Source organism: Scomber scombrus, chromosome 5 (assembly GCF_963691925.1).
Source record: "Scomber scombrus chromosome 5, fScoSco1.1, whole genome shotgun sequence".
NCBI lineage: Eukaryota > Metazoa > Chordata > Actinopteri > Scombriformes > Scombridae > Scomber > Scomber scombrus.
The window spans coordinates 27,171,952-27,195,462 of record NC_084974.1 but is presented as its reverse complement, the minus strand read 5'-3'; the positions used below and the strand labels follow the sequence as shown (position 1 = coordinate 27,195,462).

The window sequence follows — 23,511 nt, the reverse complement described above, 5'->3', positions numbered from 1 at the left end:
GCCTCATTGTCTCCTTTGTGTTATAAGACAGGGTAGATGAAGAGAAAAGTAGTTATTTTCACATATACGTGTGTATATTCTCAAAGTTCTCTTTTAAAACAGCACTGCAATGACTTGGTTCTTAACCTATGTTGCAGACCCTGCCAGTTTATTTCAGTAGAGAGGGAAAAAAAAAAAATGGGTGAGTGAAAGTAGGGTTTGGCCTAGTTTGTGTGTGTGTGTGAACCACTTTACTGTAAGCATAAAAGAGCCTGACAGAGTTGGAGAGTAAACAGCTCTCTTACGTAATAGACTCACTCTGACGATTACGCTCAACTGTTGACCTGTGTGAGTGTGTGTGTGTGTGTGTGTGTGTGTGTGTGTGTGTGTGTGTGTGTGTGTGTGTGTGTGTGTGTGTGTGTGTGTGTGTGTGTGTGTGTGTGTGTGTGTGTGTGAGAGTGTGTGAGTCTGCTCTCAAAGCTTAAGACCATGCTCATACATGCCTCATATCCACTTGAGAACATTTCTCGTCTCTGTATCTCTCTGACAGGTTAAAAGGGGATTTGGAGGAGAAACACGAGAGGTGGTTGTCATGCCAACAAAGGTGTGATACCTTGCAGGAGCAGCTGTTGTCATGGCAACACAGAGAGGAACAAATGAACCGGAAGTCCTGCGCAGCTGATGGGGAAGTGACAAGACTTGGGGAAGATTTGGAGAGGGTCCGGCAGGAAACCAGAGAGCTGAGGAGAGAAAGGTGGTGATTACAATATCTGTTCTGCTCTTATCACTTTCTTCTTCAATCAGTACTCCTCACTGCCTTACTCAACTTTTTTTATTCTATTCTTTCCACATATATTTAATTCATTTATTAATTAATTACACTTATGACCTGACAAATGGAGAAATGGATTGCAAACCTTGAAACTTATATCATATCAAATGCAGTTGACTTTGGTCCACCAGTCCTTATCAATCAGAAATCCATCTCCTGTTTGGGAAACGTCAGATACCGAATGGTAGATTTTATTTCACAATTTCATAGAAGCTGGTGTTCAAGTGCTGATTAATTAAAGCATACCGGGAGCCAGATACAGTGCATGGCCAAACTTTGCTTTTCTTAACAGTGAAACCACAACCACAGACCGGTGGCTGTCTGAATCCCTGGTTGGGAAATAGACTGTTTTGTTCTCATGTTAAACATTTACGACCCTTTTGTTACTGAGAAAACATGGGGTGAGTTCAGTCAGCACTCCTGTGTACAAGTGTGTGTCTATGCAAAACCAAGGGCCTACATCCTCTCTATGAGTGCAGAGTGAGAAGATCTAATAGAGTGTTGGGAGCTGTGCCCGGTCTCTTATATAAGGTCTTACCTCTCCCTGTGTGGCTGGCTCATACTGCCCAGCACACTGCTCAATAACCTTGCATTTATGGGTATTTATCCATGTCAATGCTTGAGCTACATTACATTAATCCATCATCAAAAGCTTTAAGTTGAAACAAAAACTTTAAATGAGCGTCCTGCATTTTCTAATTTAGGATTGTATAAATGCTGAAAATACAGTTTTCAGGTTGTCAGTAAGACTTTTCTTAACCCATAGACAGTCGTTCTTGTATGTGCAGTAGGCACTGAGACTGATCCCATCCACTCCATGTGACCCATTGATGTATTACGAGAACTGTGAGTGAACCGTGAGTGAACCGTTGCCAAAAAAAGTTCTCTTCCTGGTTTACTGCCGTGCTGTGTGGTCCTCTGCACATGTGCAATAGTGTCTTCCTCTGGCCCCACTCATCCTATTGACTTGACATTGAGATGATGTCACACAAATAAATATAACTTTTTCTTAGCTCTGGGATGTTTTATAATCATTATACCATTATGGTATGAACATTTTAATAAAGAGTAATAATTTGATTTGTTTTTAGTTGGAGATATCCAGTTTTTTTATGTAAAGGAATGAAAAAAATGAATATGAAAAATAAACCAAATAAAAACATAGAATGACAATATAATTACTTTTAAATAAAATAACTTTATTCATTTTTATTTTTTAAGTAATAAAACTAAATGAAAACACACACACACACACACACACACACACACACACACACACACACACACACACACACACACACACACACACACACACACACACACACACACATACACACATTCACACAGGAGATGAATCCTCCCAGGATTAAAACCTGTTTGTGTAAAAAGAAAACAAAAGAAGAAGCAAGAAGTTTGAGTATTTCCTGTGTGTGTCAGGCCATGCAGGAACTGACAGGTCAACACTGTGCTGAAGGTTGTAGGTCACGGTACAATCCCATAAACCTTTATAGTATACAGTGTATGTCCAAATATACAAATCTGTCATCTGTTCAATTCTCTTGCACTACAGCAGACATGTTTATGGTGCCAGGTGCCTGACTTTGTTCGTCTTGCCTTAGATGTTTGTTGGATGAACTACTAAAGGCAAGAAAAAAAGGACTTTAGTGAAAGTTTGTAAGTGTTTCTGCTTGTTCATACTGGTTAATGTCTTATATTTGTAAGGGTCATAGTTTTTAATATAATGCATCATGGGATTTTCTACACTGGACTATAAACTTGTTTTAGATCCTGTAAAAACAAACAACAAACCCTCTTATGCAAGATGTTAGAATGAGTATTCCCTGTGTGTGTCTTACCACGCAGGATCTAAGAGGTCATGTAATGTTGAAGGTTATAAGTTACAGTAAGGTCCCATAAACACACACGCACACACACACACACACACACACACACACACACACACACACACACACACACACACACACACACACACACATATGTGTATAGTTTGGTATCTATCTCCAAGCAGGAATTAAGAGGTGTGGGAGTAAGCCTCAGTGTGAAGAGCACACGTATCACATATTTAACTGCAGCCAATGACTTTACTGCAGCACCCACCAGAATCCCGAAAAGAAAAACACATTGTCTTTCAGCCTCTGACACCAGACAATAAAACTGCTCTCTTCTTTAATACCAGAATCCTGCAACAAATCCCTTGTTTATCAAATGTAATCAGCCAATCAGCATACGAGAGTTTGAACTGGATGTTCAGTTCAAACTCTTGGACCAAGAGCTTCGACTGGTGGCGGAATTATAAGTTTAAAGCTTCTGAGAAGACGGGGATGGGACCACCTCCAGACCATGCCATTGAGCAAAGTGACCAGACTGTGAGCCCAGGACTGTCCAGTAAATCTGAACCTTTCCAGAGATTCCTGTTAGAACAGACAATTCACCAATTTGCTCTGCACCAAACTTTACTTTCCAAGTAAACATTAACACCAGAAGGTCTATAAAGACATCTGAGATAAAGCTGCACTAAGTGTGTATTCACTTACACCAGTCACCAGTCAGCTGAGGTCCTGACAGCCAAGAAAGACTTGCACATACTGTAATATAGTATATTCATCACATCTGGGGGCCAGTACAGAATCCTACACAGATCAGCCATTGACGATCACTGATTTAATCTGACATAAAATCCACACATAAGTACTCATAGGTGCACAGAATAATAGGAAAGCAGCACACAGCAGTAACCTAATGCATGAAAACATTCTGCCACATACATCAATCATATTGTGTGATTAATCAGTCATGATATATGATTGCTCCATAGGCTAAAGCATGAAATAACCATGAACTAAAACTTAATCTCAGGGACCCATCTCACCCAGCACACTCGCTCTTTGAAATGCTGCCCTCAGGCAAATGCTTCAATACATTGAGAGCACGCACTAACAGATTAAAAAACAGCTTTTATGCTAAAGCCATAACTGCACTAAACTGCAGTAAATACTGGCTTTTTTTGGGGGAAGTAATTATTTATAATTTTTTTCTGCACTTTTAAGGACTGCATCTCAATTTTGTTGTGCTTTGTACAATGACAATAATGACATTCTATAAACCATATTCATATTCACTTTTTCTCACTATGTGAAAATCTTGTTTTAATGAGATACATTCATTTTGTGAAATTGCAAGAAAGTTTCACATAATATTAAGAAATGTGATATTTAAGATGCATTTCTTGTTAAAACTAAATCATCTAATATCCAGTAATAATGAGAAAAGTATGCCACTATAACATGAAACTCTCTTGTTATAATGAGAAAAGTTTCTTGTTATACACATTTTTTGTCACAGTGGCAGCAACATGCTGTTGTTGTTAGGTTCATAGTTTATAATAGATTTATGGGATTTTTTGAGATACTGTAAAAACAAACAAGCCCTCTTATGCAAGATGTTGGAATGAGTATTCCCTCTTTGTGTCCTTCTGTGCTGGACTGAGGAGGTCAGCACAATGCAGCACAAGCACACACATATACTGTATACATATACATATGTACATACATACATACATACACACACACACACACACACACACACACACACACACACACACACACACACACACACATATATACATATATTCCCTATGTGTATCGCGTAAGCCTCAGTGTGAAGACCACGCACACATATCAAACTGCTGCTAACATCTGCACAGCAGCACCAACCAGAATCCCATGAGGAAAAACACATTTGTCCCTTGACCTCTGAGACCGGACAATAAAACTCTCCTCTTTAACACAAGAATCCTGCAACAAATCCCTTGATCCCAACAGGATCCTAAACTGTAATCACATTGGCATCAGAGGTCTTTTCATCAGGATGGGATGGGAAGAACCTAGACTGGTGACTGAATTACAAGGTTTAAAGCTCATGAGATACATGACAGGGATGATGGGACTAGCTAATTACCTCCAGATCATGCCAACAAGCAAAGTGACCAGATTCACCCAACACACATCTCTCCAAGCATGGACATTTAACACATTGAGACACCTAGAGCTTGTTGAAGAAAAATCACTCAAGTCCTTGTTCAAAGATTGCTGTGGTGTTGGATATTGATTGATTGGATCGGTGAGTGGACTGACACAGAAAGGGTCTGTGACAGAGTAGACTCACCCCGAGCAAAAGAAATGGAAGCATTTTATACAGTTGGGTCAATGCAGTAATCGGCAAGTGAGAAGAAACAAAAGGGCAGGAAGGGAGGACATTTGCATTCAGACGGGAACCAGAGCTATCTCACTGAGGGATAAGTGGTCAGGTGTCAATGTTAACACTGAGAAGGGCCAAAACAGGAAGGGGTACTGTAGCAAAAGGTAAAATCATCAGGGTGCAGGGATGATCAAAGGGCTGTAGTCCAGGAGAGCAGATGAAATACAAACATCAGCACTATTGACTGTGGTTGTTGGTATTTCTGATGTTCAATTGTTTAAAAAAGTTAAAACTATTACTTTTTCTCAGTTCGGAGAGTTAAGAAGGTTATCAATGCATCTTTATTCTTTGTAATAACCCATCAACTTCCTGTGTGAGTGGTCTATGAACAAGATGACTAATGACACTGTAGCACTGCTAATTATGTGTCCTCTCTTGGCTGTTGGCAGACATTAGTGAATGTTACATAATGAAAATTTATGAAAGTCATATGATGGGCAGGGATAGCAGGTAATTTGGGAAATGTTTCCTTAATTTGATCATTATATGATATTATATATATCATTATATTATATATCCTTTCAATGAGCATAACAAAAAATCTTATTATAACCATCTAATTAAGCATTTTGTTTTCTGAATCTGAATAATGATGTTTCAAATGAGACGAGTCCCAAAAACGATACAATACTAAAACTCTATGGTAGCTCTGTAAGCACAATAATGGAATCAGGTCCTCCAGGCTGAAATAGTTACATTTTTCCAGTTGATCTCATTATTTGAATACATATCAATGGCTTCGTGCAACTTTAGAATTGTTAATGCTTCCTTCACCAGCCTCGGCTTTTGGCCTAAAACAACAACAACAAAAACACACAACCAAGAGTGTTTCTTTGTGGCATCCACAGCTGAACCAGGTTCAGTTGTCAGAGGCGTAATGGTCAATGTCTGCATGCATGTGTGTCAGATATTTAGAGACTTGGAGAGGAAACGGTAGGATTACTGACTTGAGTGTACTCACTTTATGTCCCAACCACAAACATTCGCACACATACACACATTCCACGACGCCTTTTGTTTGTTCATCCAGTCTCTTGTTTGAAAGTTTAGAGATTTGACCACTTCCACTGACCTCCAGTGACCCATGAAAGGACACACTGTTCTGTAATTTCCACACACTCCACCCACTGTGCCATCCTGTCACTGCACATAGACCTTTGCTGATCCCTCTGTTGAAAAATCTAACTAGAACCAAACGTCATCTTTGTGCCCTTAAGGCTACATTTATGCAATGCCATTGTGCATACCATTAAACTGTGATAGGGTTAAAAGGTATTTCCCAGTGTACAGAGAGATAATCTACTGTAGCTTTCTTCCTTGTCTGTGCCCACTAACATTAACTTGTACTGTTTCCTATAATCAGGGGTCCAAACACACACACTAGAAGATACTTAGATACTTTTATTTAGCATTTGTTTGAATGTAATACAAATGCTTTCATTTCAAATAATAATATCATCTTAGCAATTAGAGTGAAAAGTTGAATCTTTGAGAAATGTACATGGATTTCATAATATCTTTGTATTTCGTATGTCCCCCTTTTGCTTTAATGGCAGCATGCTCTTGAGTTAGACTCCACAAGTTTGTGTAAAACCTGATGACCCTGATGCTATCCCAGCATGATTGAACACAATTCCAAAGAGCTTCCTGTGATGTCACAGGATGCTTGACTTTCTCAGTCTTCAAGTGTCGCCATAAATGTTCAATGGGGTTGAGGTCAGGTGACTATGGAGGAAAGTCCATGACAGCCTAGTCATGATTTGACACTGAGAAAACCCCTCTTTGCTTATAATAACAATTTGATGTCTGACACTTTCACTTAGTTCTGATTCCATGTTTCCCACTATCATTATGCTACTAAAAAAGCAAAGATCTGCTGGAAACTTGAGGCACAGCCATATTTTAACAGATGAACACTGACTGCAAATTGAGTTATTGAACAAGCTTGTAATGAGTCAGTCAAATCTGTGTTATTTGAATGCATGCGTCAATGGAAAGGATACAACTTAAGAAAAAATGACCTTTTGTACAAAGGAGTTAAGTTGGTTAATGCCACACATTTGCTTAAATTGAATTGCTGACAGTACAGAATCTGAATCTCTTCTTCATTTTACATGTCATAACTGCTGGACAACAAACAATGCACCCTATTACTCTCTGGCCATGAAGACTGTTTGGAGGTTTTTAGTCTCACTTTTGGACCCTACTTTTATATACAGTATATATAGTATTTATACTGGTAACTTGGTAACATGATCTCATTTAGAGTATGCAAAGTTAACAAGTTATGTGGACGTCATTCAACCGATGTACAGATGTTGATAATGATAATAATTCACACAGAACAGGATTAAAACAGTGTGTGTTACCGTAGGTATTAATTATTCAAGGAAAGGAATGTAAACTACTTTTCATTTAAAAAGTACCATTGCAAAGTAAAATAACTACTATAACTAACATAATTATTTAGTCAGTGCTGTAAGTGCCAAATTATGGGTGAAAATTGTTCTCTAACTGATACCTTTAAAATATGGGACAGTTGATGCTTCCGTCAAAACATACAATTAAAGCTAAATTACTGACTACCAACAAAGGTCACTTAGAAGAGGATAGCAAAAATAACAAGTTTCCCCTTTGTCTATTGGTTGACTTGGACCTGCAGTCATGAATCTTGTAGAAATGCAGATGTTGATGAAAACCAGTTGTGAAGTGACAGTGAAAAGGCCATTTTTAGCAGACAGCACTTTCCCTAGGTCAGGGAAGGATGGAAGGATTGAGGGATTGTAGGAGAAGAAAGAGAGGGAGGGAGGGATGCAGGAAGAAAAGGGGAAGTGATGGACAGAATGGAAAGAGAGAAGCAGGAAAGGGCAGAAGGAAGAAGGAAAGAGAGAGGAAAGAGAGAGAGAGAGGGGGGGGGTAGGAGGCAGGGGTTGTTGGAGGAGGGTGGGGTGGAGACCGTGACTGTGGTTGCAGTGGTTACTTCACACACTGTCTGGCTCTCGCATGCACACAGCCTGGGTCACAGAGGCCGCACACGATCTACACACACTCATGAGCACATGCACGAAACATGACAGCTCGCCCTTGATTCAGTATAACTGACACAAAGTTAAAAACAGAGAGACAGACCGAGAGAGCAGAAGAGGAGGGAGAAGGAGGCAAAAGAGCGAAAGTGGCAGAAAGTGGAGAGAGTAAAAGATTTAAATGTCAAGAGAGGTCAGGAGTATCTGTGCAGTTCCTCATCCATCTGTTAAATGTGAGAGGACTTGTTTCAAGTGGTTTCAAGCAGCAGAGGAATGCTTTCGTGACAGAAATGATGATCCCAAAAACTCTCTCCTCTGTACATCCTTATACAGACAAGTGATTTAATGCCTCTAGTTAGCTTTAGTCAATTGGGCAACTAAACGTATTGAAAAGATTAATGTCAACAACACGTCTAAAGATAAGTTTCCCCCTTCTCTTACAGCTCCTTTTCAATCTTCTGTTTTTCTCCCTGTTTTCCCACAGTGGAAAGTATTATATCATTCTTGTCTGGGTCTTTAATTTTATTGTGGCTCTCGGTCCTTTTTATTCAGTTGTCATAAATTGCTGTTGCTGTAAATTCATATGTCAATTTTTAACAAGGCAGCTCATTCCTGCTTTGAAAGGCATGGGTTAGTGTGAGAAGACTCTTGACTTTGAAATCTTAATCATCTTTCCAGGTGGAGAGTTGCGTCCCTGAAAAAATAAGTGGAGGATGTCTGAGATGATGTCAGCGGAGATTCCTGTTAACTGTGGATCTACATTGTTGATTTATACACAATTAAAACGATCGAAAATTGCCCTTGAGCTTCGTTGTAAATATTGGACATCGTTTGGAGTCGAGTCGGGCCCTCTTTGTGTGCGTTTGCACACCAAGATTGTATCAGCATGAAACGGAAAAATGGAACGTGCCTTTTGATGAGGTAGCAGCCGCTCACACATGCACAGACACACACACACACATAGAGAGAGAGAGAGAGAGAGAGAGAGACACACAGACACCACTCACTGCACACACATACACTCGCCTGTCCTTAAAAGCAGGCTGGCGTGTGAGCGAATGAGAGAGTGCTCCCAGATTTTCCCATCATTCCTTCTTGTAATCCCCCCAGACCTCCTTCTGAGGGCTGAATTTGCACGCTCATGCTCCCCAGGGGGTCACACACATGCACAGACAGACATACCAACACACATGCACAAACACACATGCAATCGCAGGCTCAAAGTTGATTTGAGAACTTCATGTATACAACCTTTCCAAGGGATCTGCATTTTTGATCATCGCAAAACTGGAATTACATCTGACAGTGGGACACAAGCACTCAAGCAAACTCAAAGAGAGATACTCACACATACACGCACAGTATTTGCATTAGCAGCTTGCTTCATTTTTAAGAAAAGGCTTCAGCTTTATAAAACTGTTAAATCCTCACACCCAGGGGTTTCTAAATCAGCTAAGACTTAACTGCAAAACCCCTGAAGAGTCTCAGCTTTAGACACGTAGAGAGAAAAGTGTTATTATGTCAGTCACATCATGTTGTGGCGGGTATGCTACATGATGATAACTTTTCCATTGTATCTATAAGAAGTGTATTTACTCTGATAGGTAGTTTTATAAGGCTTGTTTAACGGCTACATGCTCTTTTTTAGCTCATATTTACCTCGATCCCATCCCTTCACAAGTCTGGAACACATTTAAATGAGCTTTAGGACAAAGATCTTGGCATCAAACTTGCAACTCATGGGGAGCATTCATGCATGACTGCCTGTCTCTTTTAGTGTGTGTGTGTGTGTGTGTGTGTGTGTGTGTGTGTGTGTGTGTGTGTGTGTGTTTTGTGTGTGTGTGTGTGTGTGTGTGTGTGTGTGTGTGTGTGTGTGTGTGTGTGTGTGTGTGTGTGTGTGGTGAGTAGGCTGATGTTATTAGTCAGAGCCAGTGGAGTGAATAATATTGTGTCTGCCCTGACCAGGAAGAGATGGAATGTAGCTTCTGCTCTTTATTATACTTATATCATCTAGTCCACTATCTGATTCATGCAGAGTCCCACACAAGCGTGCACACATGCGACACACACAGACGTCAGTTCACACACACACACATATTGTTGTCTCATGCTCGCCCACAGATGAGCTTGAGTACACACACGGCATGCTTTAAATGCAACATGCGAGGCTATGTCATAGTAATTGATGTATGATTTAACATTTTATTGTGCTATTATGTACTGTGTGTGTGTGTGTGTGTGTGTGTGTGTGTGTGTGTGTGTGTGTGTGTGTGTGTGTGTGTGTGTGTGTGTGTGTGTGTGTGTGTGTGTGTGTGTGTGTGTGTGCGTGTGTGTATGATGAAGCAGTATGTCATCTTTTTGATAAGTGAGCTGATCAACTACCAGCTAATTTGTAATATCTAATTATACTTGCACAGTGCAGCCTTAATAACGCTTACAGTTCTTACTTACTCTTCAAATGTCTTGGTTTTGTTGACCAAAGATTAAAAAAAAACAAAGATATTGACTTTACTGCCATGCATGACAAAGAAAAACATGAATCATAAGGAGGCTGGAAACATCCACTTTGCTTACATTAATTGTTCATATAGCTTTGTTGACTATAGATTACAGTTCATGTGTGTGTTTTTGAAGATTGGTTATATCAGCAGAAGTCTTTTCCTGCCAAATCTTATTATATAAACACTTAAAATAAAGGGTCAGTTCCTCAACTTGTCTCCGGCTGGACTCAGATTTATGCTGTTTCACGTCTTATCAGCCAGACCAGCTGCTGAAATTACACATTATATTTGAACAAAAGATTAACAAATCAATCAAATTGCCCCTTTATAGTTATCTCCACTCCATCTCTCTTGTGCTCTCATTTTCTTTCTTACTTTCTTTCTTTTTCTTTTTTCAGTTTTTTTTTTCATCCCCCCACTTCTCCTCCAGAGACTTTTGGGAGTGCTCTTGATAAATATTCTTTATGCAACCTGACATGCTAAAAGGATCATCAGAAAAGAAGCATGTGTAAATATTATCTGAGCTTTTTGGATCTTGACAGATATGGATGTGATGTTGGCTTACTTACTTATCTATTCATCTGCAGAAAGTGCTGCACTGTAAAAAGTGGTTAATGCAATCTCGTGTGTGTTATGTGTGTATCTGCATGTGTGAGAGCATTTTACACTCACTTCGCTTGCTCTGAAAAATCAAATGTCATGTCTGCCTGTGTCACTGTATATTATTTTTTATAACATGTCTGCAAATAATTTCTCTGATTGTGTATGTTTTATTCATCTATGCTTCTTTTACATCAAGGGCACAGAGTGTCTTTGTGAAACTCCAGAGGCCAGAGCAGCAAATGACTGTGAACATGTTACTTGGTCTCATATGGGAATCTTAAAGGCATTCGCAGCAGAGCAGTAATGGTTTTAGAAACAGATGGAACACTGTGCTGTATCAAGGAAGGGAATTAGTTATTTAGTCCTAAGGCGGTTTCTGTTTGAACATGGTTTCAGACCTTGCTGTTGACCTGATGTTACATTTATCCTCCCACTACACAGCAGATGCTTAAGTTTGAATGGTGCAATAGTTTATAGAAAATTAGAGTTATAAACTAGATATCTGTATGAATGCTTCAGTTTATATTGTGTATTGTCCTGAATATTAATATGGTGACTGATATCTGTGTGTGTGTGTGTGTGTGTGTGTGTGTGTGTGTGTGTGTGTGTGTGTGTGTGTGTGTGTGTGTGTGTGTGTGTGTGTGTGTGTGTGTGTGTGTGTGTGTGTGTGTGTGTGTGTGTACAGGAAGATATTGATAGAGTCTCATGGTAGAGCTTTGACCAAGATGGAGGCAGACTACAGACAACGACTGGCCTCAAAGGTAATTCTTTACTAATACCAACAATAATCCTATTACTACTAACATGGGTTCCATTTTAATGTGGTATTTTTAAGGTTTTTGAAGTGCTTGAATTTTGAATAAAGTGCTTGAAACTGCTTTAAATTGTAATTGCATTACTTTCATATAGCAGTAACGTCTAATTTAAAGTGAGAATTATGATGATATATATTTAAATACATATGTGTATATTTGATTTAAGAAAAGGTTTAGGAATCCTGAATAACATTGACAGTAACAAACAAACGCATGAAGCCAATTTATTGGATCGGGATCAGGTCTGACTATCTATGTATACTGTTGCCCATAAAGTTGGAATAATTTTGTTTTCAGACACATTCCTCTTTTTATTTTCTATTTATACACATCAGTAATCACCTTTGACCAGGTGCAATGAGATTGATCAATACAATTTTGAGAATATATACACTTTATCTATCAAGAATAAATCACATTGTCACAATCATTTCATGAGAAGAAGTAAAAAATATTTTATTCCAACTTTATGGGCAACAGTGTAGTTGAATGTAAAGTCTGATGCAGGACTATCTATGTATATTATGTAAAGCCTGATCTGTGCTCGTCCTGTGTGTTTGTTTTATTCAGCTATGAGAAAAGTCCTACTGTAAAAATGACCAGGACATCTATATAACTAACTAAGAGTTAGGTAATGCTTTATTTTAGCTTAGGTATTTAATGGTTCATTTTAAGGATATTTTATAGACAGGGTGGTGCAGTGTGGTTTGACTTAAAAGCAAAAAACTGAAAAAAGTGTCAAGTTGGTTCATAAGTTGGTTGATAAGTATTTAGAATATCTAGGTCCATTTGCAAAAATTCTTAACAAATCAGATTCTTAACAGTTCTTTAATAGACAGAAAAGTCATAGTTTTCATTGCGTAGTTTTGTGTGTCAGGAGTACAAAATGAAAGTAACCATAACATTAATATACCAAGAGTTGCACAAGTATAATCTACCATATTTGCCTTGTGTGCTGTAGTTTCGGTTTACAACTGGCAGACATTTAGTTCCAGTCTGTTGGAGTAAATAGACGTGTAGGACAGCATCCAAGCCATTGTCACAGTTCAGAGGAGTTTAATAGGGAGGATCCTGACACACACACAATGTGGGGAAGATTATGAGACCACCAGTCTGTTTGACACCAGATAAACTAAATATTCACTCTGTCTCTGCCTTGCTAGCACACGCGCGCCCACACACACACACACACACACACACACACACACACACACACACACACACACACACACACACACACATACACACACACACACACACACACACACACATACACACAGAGACAAACAAATGTGATCTGTCTTTTATTAGTCAAACAGTGTAGCAGTCTCTCATGCACTGTCTGGTGGCATGATCCACTGAGATTTAGTTTCACGTCACTACAAAGAGGAAATTTCACCAACAGAAAGAGAAATATGTATATATATATATATATATATGTTTGGTTTTTTTTTTTTTAATTTTGCACATGGTGTAAAATAAAATACAGTCCTTTCATGTGTGTGCTTGTAAGACTGTTTAAATTCAGTAAAACAAAATGTTGGTATACACTGTAGTTTCCATATAGTTAACCAGATCAACAGGATAGCCCTGTAAAGTGCGTTTATGAATTTTTTTTATTTTTCTATGCTGATACCACTATCACTACAGCATGGTTCTGTTTGCACGGTTAACTGCAGTTTCACTTGACGTCTGCTTGATCTTAACCACTACTCAAATTCTGCTGTAAAAACACATTTAACCCCACAAATTGCATCACAGACAACCCACCCTGTCATCAAACATTTTTTGGTTACAGTGATGAAAACGTGTCCAAATAAATGTAGAACATTAGCTTTGCCCAATTCTATTCTATTCTATTCTATTCTATTCTATTCTGTTCTGTTCTATTCTATTCTATTCTATTATATTCTATTCTATTCTATTCTATTCTATTCTGTTCTGTTCTGTTCTGTTCTGTTCTGTTCTGTTCTGTTCTGTTCTTTTCTGTTCTGTTCTGTTCTGTTCTGTTCTGTTCTGTTCTGTTCTGTTCTATTTTATTCTTCACTGTTCCTAATGTGTGCATTCTTAACACATGGCGCTACCGAACCTTTCAGATCAAACGTATACGACAATGTCTCAGGCAGTACATGCGACAGGACAGATGAACACACACACACGCACGCACGCAGACACACACACACACAAACACACACACACACACACACACACACACACACACACACACAGATACATAAACCAGTAAAGGCTGACAGATATATTGTATGCATTACGATGGTTCCCACACACACATATGTCCATACAGGTTATTGTTCATTCTGGGCTTCCTCTCCTCACTTGGGCTTATACCCATGGAGAGGAAGTGGTCACTTTTTAAACACAAACAGCAGCTGTGTACATACACACACACACGAGAGGATATACACTCACAAACCACCCATGCTCCTCACACGTACATTCACCCTGCAAAGAGGAAGTGGTGTTTTCTCATTTGATCCAACACACGCAATCTTAGTCTTTCATACAGTCTCACAAACCGCACACATAATACACACGCACACACGCACACACACGCACACACAAGCTCAAATATACACATTTTCACTTGCCAATCCGTCTTTTTTTTTTTCTTTAGACACCCAGAGCCACTATTTAGTTTTTTTTTCACACTTGCACGCATGAATCTGCAACGGCACAGATAAACACACACTCACAAGCACATTCAGCCTCAGCCTCAGTGATCCCAGCCCATTGCACTGACATTCAGTTTATCTGATCTCTGTTTGCTGGTGGAAAGAAAACAAGGTGGCCTTGACCAAGCCTGCCTAAAAATATGTCGTATACAACTTCAGCCCCACACTTATAAGAGCCAAAGCTAGTATTTTATATCCACAACAATTCAGTTTTTACTGCCAGAGTTAGACGACAAGGCCAGTCACCATGCTATGATTGTTATATTGTGTGACAAAGCTTTGCATAACATAAGTTGCACTCGTATGTTACGAAACAGGTTAACAAATTGTTTCTATTTAGAGCTTGCACTACCAATGACACATAAAACAACATGGAACAATAACACTTTTATCAAAAGTGTCAGTTAGAGGTTACGGACTTTGGGTGAGAGTATTCCTTCTGGGAAATACTTCTTCTGAAATGTGTTTACAGAATCTCTAATACACTTTAGAGATTTAAAGAGACATGCCAATTTTTTGTAAAAACCTTTCTTGGCAGCTTTTATAATTTAAAAAGATTCTCATTAGATGATTGCAGTCTGTGCAAACACTTCCCGTTAATCTTTGTGGACAAAGCTTCATGTGACCTTCCTCCTTCCTGTTTATGTCATGAAGAAATCAATACTTTATTGGCTCTTTTAGAACTGCATTTGAGACCGGACTTGACTGAGTTCTCGCACGGATATTCCATCACACACTACATATAGACTAATGTTTGTGATGAGAAAAGGTATCAGACGACAAAGTCAAACAGCAAAGCTACGGTAGTTCTGTAGATTCATCGTCTTCTTTGGTTTTGTAGTTGGCTGCTGCCCTGGAGAAGGAGCGAACCCAGAATGCATTGCACCTGAGGGAGAAGATGGAGGAGCTTCGCAGGGAGGTGGAGCTAGAGCTGACGATTGACAGGGAGAAGAGCCAGTTGTTGCTTCTGCAGTACCAGCGAGACAGCACACAACTTCAGCAGAAGGTGTTAACCTGTTTGTTGAACACAGCATGACATCACCTAAAATAACAGTTATATAAACCTTTTTCAATCATCATCTTTTTGTCTTTCTTCCAGGAACTTCTTCCTCTGCCTTCCTTTCCCATCCTTTTACCTCTTTTTGAGAAAATAATCTGAATAAATTACATTGGGAAAGATCATGCTGATGAAGCAGAGAATATGACAGAGCATGTACTTCCCTGAAAATATCCATGTCTAATTTTATTTTTTGTAAGTTTTTGTTCTTGTCATCTTTTGTTTTCTACTTTGGCTGCTTCACCTCTCTATACGTCCATCTGTCGACTGTCAGGATTTCCAGAATAGGAGTTCCCACTTTATCGGTATATGATGTGTATTTGTGTGCATATATATATATACATGTGTGATAATTCACAAAACTCCCATGTCTTCATCAACATAGGAAACACCACCATGAAAACACACTCTAACACACTTCCACACATATATTTAGTGTGTGATGACACTGCAGTTAGTATTTTAAACCGGGGAGAATAAAGAGGAAGAAAGACTGTCAGACTTCAGATCCAGACAGTAGGGGTGAAGCTGCAGACAGCAGTGACACAAAAACACAGATCCACCCACAGCACACTGGCTTACAGAATGAGTAACAACCACTGGTTGTATTAGACTGACAGGTAGTGACAGTTAATGCATTTCCACAGTGTAGTAAAAACGAGAATAGGATTAGTTCAACCCCTTTAGCTCCCACTGTATCTGATACTGCCAGTTCACATCCCACCCACCTCTGTACAACATCTAGATGAGTTTACATACAAGTTATCTTCATTTCCATGTCATGTTTAAAACCAATTTGAGTCATTGTAAAACCTGGGGTTGAAAAACATCACCCATTTCGCTATTTGAATGAGTAATGAACAAAACCACAAGGGGCAAATCCAAAACATTCCAATTTCTTTGTTGTTTCTATCTGTTGTGTAGGTTTTGACATATGCCCTATTTTAATAGTCAGAATGTTTTTTTATTTTCTATCTAGCTTGAGGAGAGAGAGCGGCAGGTACGAGCACTCCAAGAGGAGCAGCAGGAGGACTGGAGGTGCAGGGAGGAAGAGAGGAGGACACTAGAGGAGTGGAGAAGGAGGGAGGAGGAGATACAGCAGAACCTGCAGCGCTCTGTGCAGCAGGAGGCGCTACACCTGAGCCAAGCTAAAGCCGAACTACAGCTGATGACTGAGAGGAATGCTGAATTACAAGAAGAGGTGTGTATGTGGGTGGGTGTGTGTGCGTTGGGGTGTTCAAATGTCCTCACAACGATAATAAAGAAAGAATAGTTGAACGTGTGCATGCGAGGACAAAGAGAGATTTGCATTTGCTTCATGCCGTATGCTCTTCTGGTGTGTTTCTGTGCCAATGCTATTCAAACAGAGCTGGATTAAATTTAGCAAGTGTGTGTTTGTGTGAGTGCGGTCACAGCACAGGAAGAGAGTGACAGGGTTTAAGATGGAGAGGGAGACAGAGACAGACAGAGTTCATATTTGCTTTGGCAGCAGAGTGTGCAGTGATGGATTTCGGTGCCAGCGCCATCCAAATGGAGCTGAATTAAATTGTGAAATAAAAAGTGAAAAGAGGGAAAGCAGGATGGGGCGTACAGATGAACAGCTTGAAGGAAGGAGGGAATGAAGGCTACAGTGTGCGTGAGAGAGAAGGGACAGGGAGTGAATGGTGGAAAAAGTGAGTGAATATGAACAAGGAAAAGCGTCTGAAAGCAAGTGACTTTTCTAGACGTTCTGTGTGTACTTTCTTTCTCTGTGTGTGTGTGTGTGTGTGTGTTAACACATGGGCGCCTGTCTCGAAAGAGCAGTCTCAGGCTTCAGTCACGACACATCTCAGCGGTCTGACCAAGCTACAGCACCAACACTTCATTTTCAGGATGTGTTTCCCTTTCTGCCCTCAAGCTCAACTTCCCCATGCCCAGTTCTCTTTGATTGTTTTTTTCTCATTACCTGTTTTAGCCACGCTAGCATCGTGGCTCTAGGGGTGGTCGACTGGCTCACCACTTTGGTCCAAGCTATTGGATGGATCGGCACCAAATTTTGCACAGTCATTGATGGTGCCCAGAGGATATATCCCTGTGACTTTGGTTATCTCACCTTAAGTGTGACATTTATGACTGTAAAAGAAATGTCTCAACAACTAGCCTATTGGATGGGTCACCATGAATGTTGGTTCAGACATTCAAATTCCCCTCAGGATGAATTGTAATTACTTTTCTTCCAGCATCACATCAAAACTCTTCAGTACTTTTGTTTATGTCCAAATACCAGCACAGCTAATGTTCCCATCAGCTTCAGTATTCTGTGTTTAGTGCTAATCAGCACATATTAGCATGCTAACACACTACAGATGGTGAGCATGGTAAACATTTCCTGCTCCAATCAGGGCGTTGGTATTGTTATTGTGACTATGTTAGCCTGCTGACATTAGCATTTATCTCAAGGCACCACTGTGGCTAACAGCCTCACAGAGTTGCTTGTGTGGGTGTAGTTTCGGTATTTTGCTTGCGTGTGCTTTATAATGAGGGAACATAGAATTAATTTGGCAAGCGACTTTTTAAATGTGGTATTACATAACATAGTGAGGGGAGGGGGCATATGCTTTAAAAATTAGACTTAGATTGTCCACTTTGGACCACCTGGTTTTTTGCAGGCTGGTTTCAGTTTTAAAACGGAAGACTTTTGATTGTTCATATACAAACAAGTAAACCAACATCACAGAAAAATCACCATTCAAATTTGAAGATTGGCTTTTTGGATAAGGCGTTGTACAGTAATGTGAAATATTACTACTTTGTTCTACGGACCCCCCATGAGCCTAAATTGAATTGAACTTTATTACCTCCTTTCTTTCCATATAAACAATCTTCATCCATCCCCATTTTAGAGGAAAGTGGTGACACTGATAAGTCAATTCAGTACTACCACTCTCCTATCTTCCTCTCATCATACATTCATCACCCCCTGTCCCATTTTCTCCTCTTCCCCTTTCATCCAGCTTTGTACTGCTGCAGTCCGACAGCCCTCTTACAGCCCCCCCTTTTGTCTGTCCACTGTCTCTTTAACTGCCTCCCTCTCAGAGTGCCTGTCCAGATAAGTTCAGCCAGTTCAAGGTGCCCTGATGCCAATTTCACAGCTGACATGCTCTTTTATGTCATTCATGGATCTCAGCAGCTCCTTCCCTCTCCACCCCTTCCTTTCTGTTCTCTCTCATTTAAAGGGGCCAAATGTTTTTTTTCTTCTTTTTAGATGACCTTTGTACTTTCTTTCTTTATCTGTATTCCTAGCCTTCTGACTCTGTTCTTCAGTTCTGTCTCTAACGATCTCTCAGTTCTTATCTAATTCAAACCCAGGCTTTTATCATCCTGTATAGAAGTTTTCTCGTTTGTGTGTGTGTGTGTGTGTGTGTGTGTGTATGTGTGTGTGTGTGTGTGTGTGTGTGTGTGTGTGTGTGTGCGTGCGTGCGTGCGTGCGTGCGTGCGTGCGTGCGTGCGTGCGTGCGTGCGTGCGTGCGTGCGTGTATGTGTGTGTGTGCTGGTGAGAGATAATCAGGTTTTGATCATGACCTTGTGATATCGCTCTGTTGCCAAGATACTGTTGCAACCTTCAGCCATTTTCATCATAACGTGCTGGAGCATAACAGTGACCCTTCACCCAGTCCCTTTTCTAGACAACAAAATAATAATCAGTCTCTCGTGATAAAGAGTCATTATGAGACTGAATAAAAAAAATATAATAATGCTAATTTTTAAAAATCCAAAAGGGAAAATGTTCTTACTTTGTACTGATGTTTGCAGGTCAACATGACAACAAAAAAATCTTTTTTTTTAACTGAACAAAAATTGGATTATACCAAAGCACCCAGTGTTTAACGGATACATCTGCCAATTTCCCCATAGTTTTGCACAAATGTGTATTTCACAGGACACTTCAAGTTATAGGCCTATAACATTGGAGTTATGAATTGCAGCTTAAAGAACCAATATGTAATATATTTACTGTACTAACTCATAAAATGACAATTATATGTTATCAGAGATTGAAAGACTGGCTTCTCTGACTATAATTCTACATGCAGTACAAATTATTTACGCCGGTCTGTTTTAGTTTTGGCATTCAACCCGATCGGGGTGATCGCACATAATTGTAACACATTACGTGCCACCACCATGTAATGTTGAGTTAAGAGGTCGCGGCCATTTCACGTATTTCTGTGAGATCAGGTCGACCCCCATTTGAACCCGTAACCCTAACCCTAACACCAGGTTGCCAGATATGAAAAAAATGGCACGCAAACACAGCGTACTGCAGCCATAGAAGCAACCAAACAAACTGGATCAACTGAGATAGATTCAAACAGACCTAAAAACCTGCTTGAGCTTTGAGTCTGGGGTGGAGGGGACAGGGGGAGACAACTTTCTCCAATATTTTGAATTTGGACTGCACTACCCATTTTAAATGCTCTCAGTTTTACATATTTCGTATTGTGGTTATTTTGCTCATCTTTTAGTCTCTATCTCTAAAGCATTACCTCCCCCCAAAAAAGTGATATAATGCTACCTAAGCATGTCATTATACACTGATGCAGTACAGAGATGGAGTTGGTAATTAGTAAAGCTTTACTTTAAGTATGTTATCATGCAAATTGCCACACACACACCCAATAACACTGACTGTGGTCCACCACTATCCCCCTCAGGTCAATCTCACTGCTTTTCTTTGTTTTTCTGTCTACCCCACCCAAAGTCTTTCTCTTTGTGTCTTTCTTTCTTTGTGTTGTCTCTGTCTCCCCCCCCCCCCCCCTCCTCCCCGTCTCCTCTTGTCTCCCTCCTCCCTCCTCTCCCTCTCTGGCTCTGCTACAGATGGACCAGGACAAGAGGACAAGGTCACTCTGTCTGGGGGAAAGACACCTGACCTTTAACCTCTCACTGACAGCACTGAGGTTACACACACACGGAACACACGGAACACATGACACGTGCAAGGTCAAACCATATCTGTATGTAATATGGTCTGTGTGCATGTGTGAGGATTTGGGTGCACAAGTCCCTCTTAATGAAATCCTATAAGCATCTCTACATATAGTATACACTGATTTCTGGCATTTGAGTGGGTTTTTAGCACATGTGTGTGTGTTACAAGTGGAATGTGGTTTACAGTGGTAGATTAAAAGCAGGGGCTCTGTGGGTCTGCGTGTGACTTCCATCTAATAGCCCTGTAATCCTGCTCTCACTAGGAGCCCCACACACACACACACACACGCACACACACACACGCACACACACACGCACACACCCACACGCACGCAGGATCTAACACATGCCTGCATACACAGGCAGGAAGGAGACTCACACTCCAAGTCTCACACACACACACACACACACACACACAGAAAGGAAGTGTGTGCAAACTGTCACACACACTCTCATAATAATTACATACAATGGCGCAAGGCGTGACACACCGCACATGGAACATAGATCTTGTGGATTATATGCACCCATTAACACATGCCCATATGTTGACAATTAGAGACACATAGAAAGTAAACCATTCACTAAAAGCCCAGTACACAAACATATACTATATGTCCTCCATCTCTAGAAAACCCCATGAGCTATATGTACACACACACACACACACACACACACACACACACACACACACACACACACACACACACACACACACACACACACACACACACACACACACACACACAGACATATCAAAAGGGGCAGTAGAAAGACATATTTCACCTTCACAAACATACACAGAACTCCCACTATAGAAACATAATGTATGTTTTGACTCATCCCTTAATCATCATCCTGCATGAGGAGCTGTTCACACAGTGACAGATATCAGACTAGGACTAAATTACTGGTGAAACTGATGTCTCATCCCTTGATTAATTAGCTGAGAACACTTTTTTTTTTTACTGCTTTTGACTACTGTTTAATCTATCTCGTCCTTTCAGCTGACTGAAGCAAAATCGCTGGATGTGATATTTTACACAGTTGTGAAAGTGTGATTAACGACACAATGAACAATACATAGCAATGGCAACACAGGTGGATCACATGGTTGTTAGCCTTGACAGGTATTTAATAGAAACTTAACGTTTTCTACTCAAACTGAAAATTGTTAGAATTTTACATCGTGACTCTTGTTTTTAACGAAAATGAACTCAGTGCTTCTTTTGAAGCATCTTGTTTTGAAAACATGATGCATGTAAAATATGATCTAATTTTATTATGAAAAGTGTTCTGAAATCTGTACATCATGCCATTGCAAAATATTTTTCTTTTAAAAGAACATATGAGCCAAATATGAGAGCCAGTGTCAGGCAAAAGGTAAATGGCTGCATTTATATTACACGTTCATCCAAAGTACTTTACAATGTTTCTACTGTTCACACACTCATTCACACAAACACTCACACACTGATGGCGTCAAACTACCCCGCAATGCAGCTATTGGGAGCAATTTGGGTTTCACTATCTTGCCCAAAGACACTTAAATATGCAGACTAGTGGAGTCAGGGATCAAAACCATCGACCACAACAGCAGCCCTCTAACAAATTGTGTTATATAAAATATCATTAAGAGTCGTTGCAGACTGAATCTTCCTTTAAGTATTTGTTAAATTCAAGTCCATTAGTTTGCCACCAGACCATTTTAGGTTGTATATGACGTGTTGTGTTACCATGCAGCAGATAATCGTTACTCATGGAAACAATGTGTTTGTGACTGAATGAGCCAGAGAGCAGAATTTAAATGTCTCTTGAGAAAGCTATGAAGGGCCTTTTCTATTTCTGTCAGCCTGTCACATAACGTGAGCTGTAGTTTTTGTTAATCAGACTTGATGCAGTGAGAGAGGCTTTATCTCCCTGTAGACCTGAAGATGTAGGCAATATAATGGATCACATGTTGACCTCTCAGCATCAACTGTCCACCCACGCTCCATTTCAATCTGCTTCGGATTATGAAAAAAGGAACTTACTCTGTGTTTGAGTATTTCTCATCTGTATGTACAGTTTATATACGTCTTTATGTTTCCTTAGTTTAGAGTGTCTGTATGATATATCTCTGTGCATGTATTCGTTTTTCCCACCTATTTTGTTATTGGTGATTTTTTTCATCTATTTAATTCAATACTGTGTTGTACGGGCTATTAATACAAGATCGCTGTGACTGTGTTAGGGCACCTTGCCTGTGTAGGTCTCGCTGACCCAATATCTTTGACTGTGCCACTTTCTCACTGTTATCAAGTGGCTCAGAATGACCACATGTTCCTTTTGCATCCATAACCAAATTGCTCTTCAGATTCAAGTGAAACTTTTCTTTTTTGCATTTCTCTGTTCTGTCATTCACCTCATTCTCTTCTCTTCACCTTTTTAATCTTTCTCTCCAACCATACTTTGTTGTCTCCCTCAGCCTTGTAGTCTGTCCCTCACCACAATTAAAGTCTATCTTAAAGGAACTCCATAGAGCTATGGAGCAATGTTTCTCAATCAATCAAATTTCTACATGCTCTAGCGAATAAATATGGATGGAAAGAATGCAGGTTTGAAAATCTTTAAATGATCAGCTTTGCAAAATGTTTTACGGGAAAGTAAAACATCTGCTTGACCTCAAAGATACACACAATGCATTCTGGTCAGAAATAGCACATGTAGGTAACTTCATTGAGAAACTTATGAGAAAACTCTGCAGGGTTCCTTTATATCAT

The 23,511-nt window shown here is 39.8% G+C and overlaps 1 protein-coding gene across 1 annotated transcript in view; it reads left to right on the top strand.

The window, feature by feature from the left end:
• Positions 1–23,511, top strand: part of lekr1 (leucine, glutamate and lysine rich 1) — a 66,078-nt gene that overhangs the window by 40,430 nt on the left and 2,137 nt on the right. The window contains exons 10-13 of the mRNA XM_062419222.1: positions 530–733; positions 11,902–11,977; positions 15,566–15,730; positions 16,761–16,982. Of these exons, the coding sequence (XP_062275206.1) occupies positions 530–733; positions 11,902–11,977; positions 15,566–15,730; positions 16,761–16,982 (667 nt within the window). The remainder of the gene's footprint in view (positions 1–529; positions 734–11,901; positions 11,978–15,565; positions 15,731–16,760; positions 16,983–23,511) is intronic.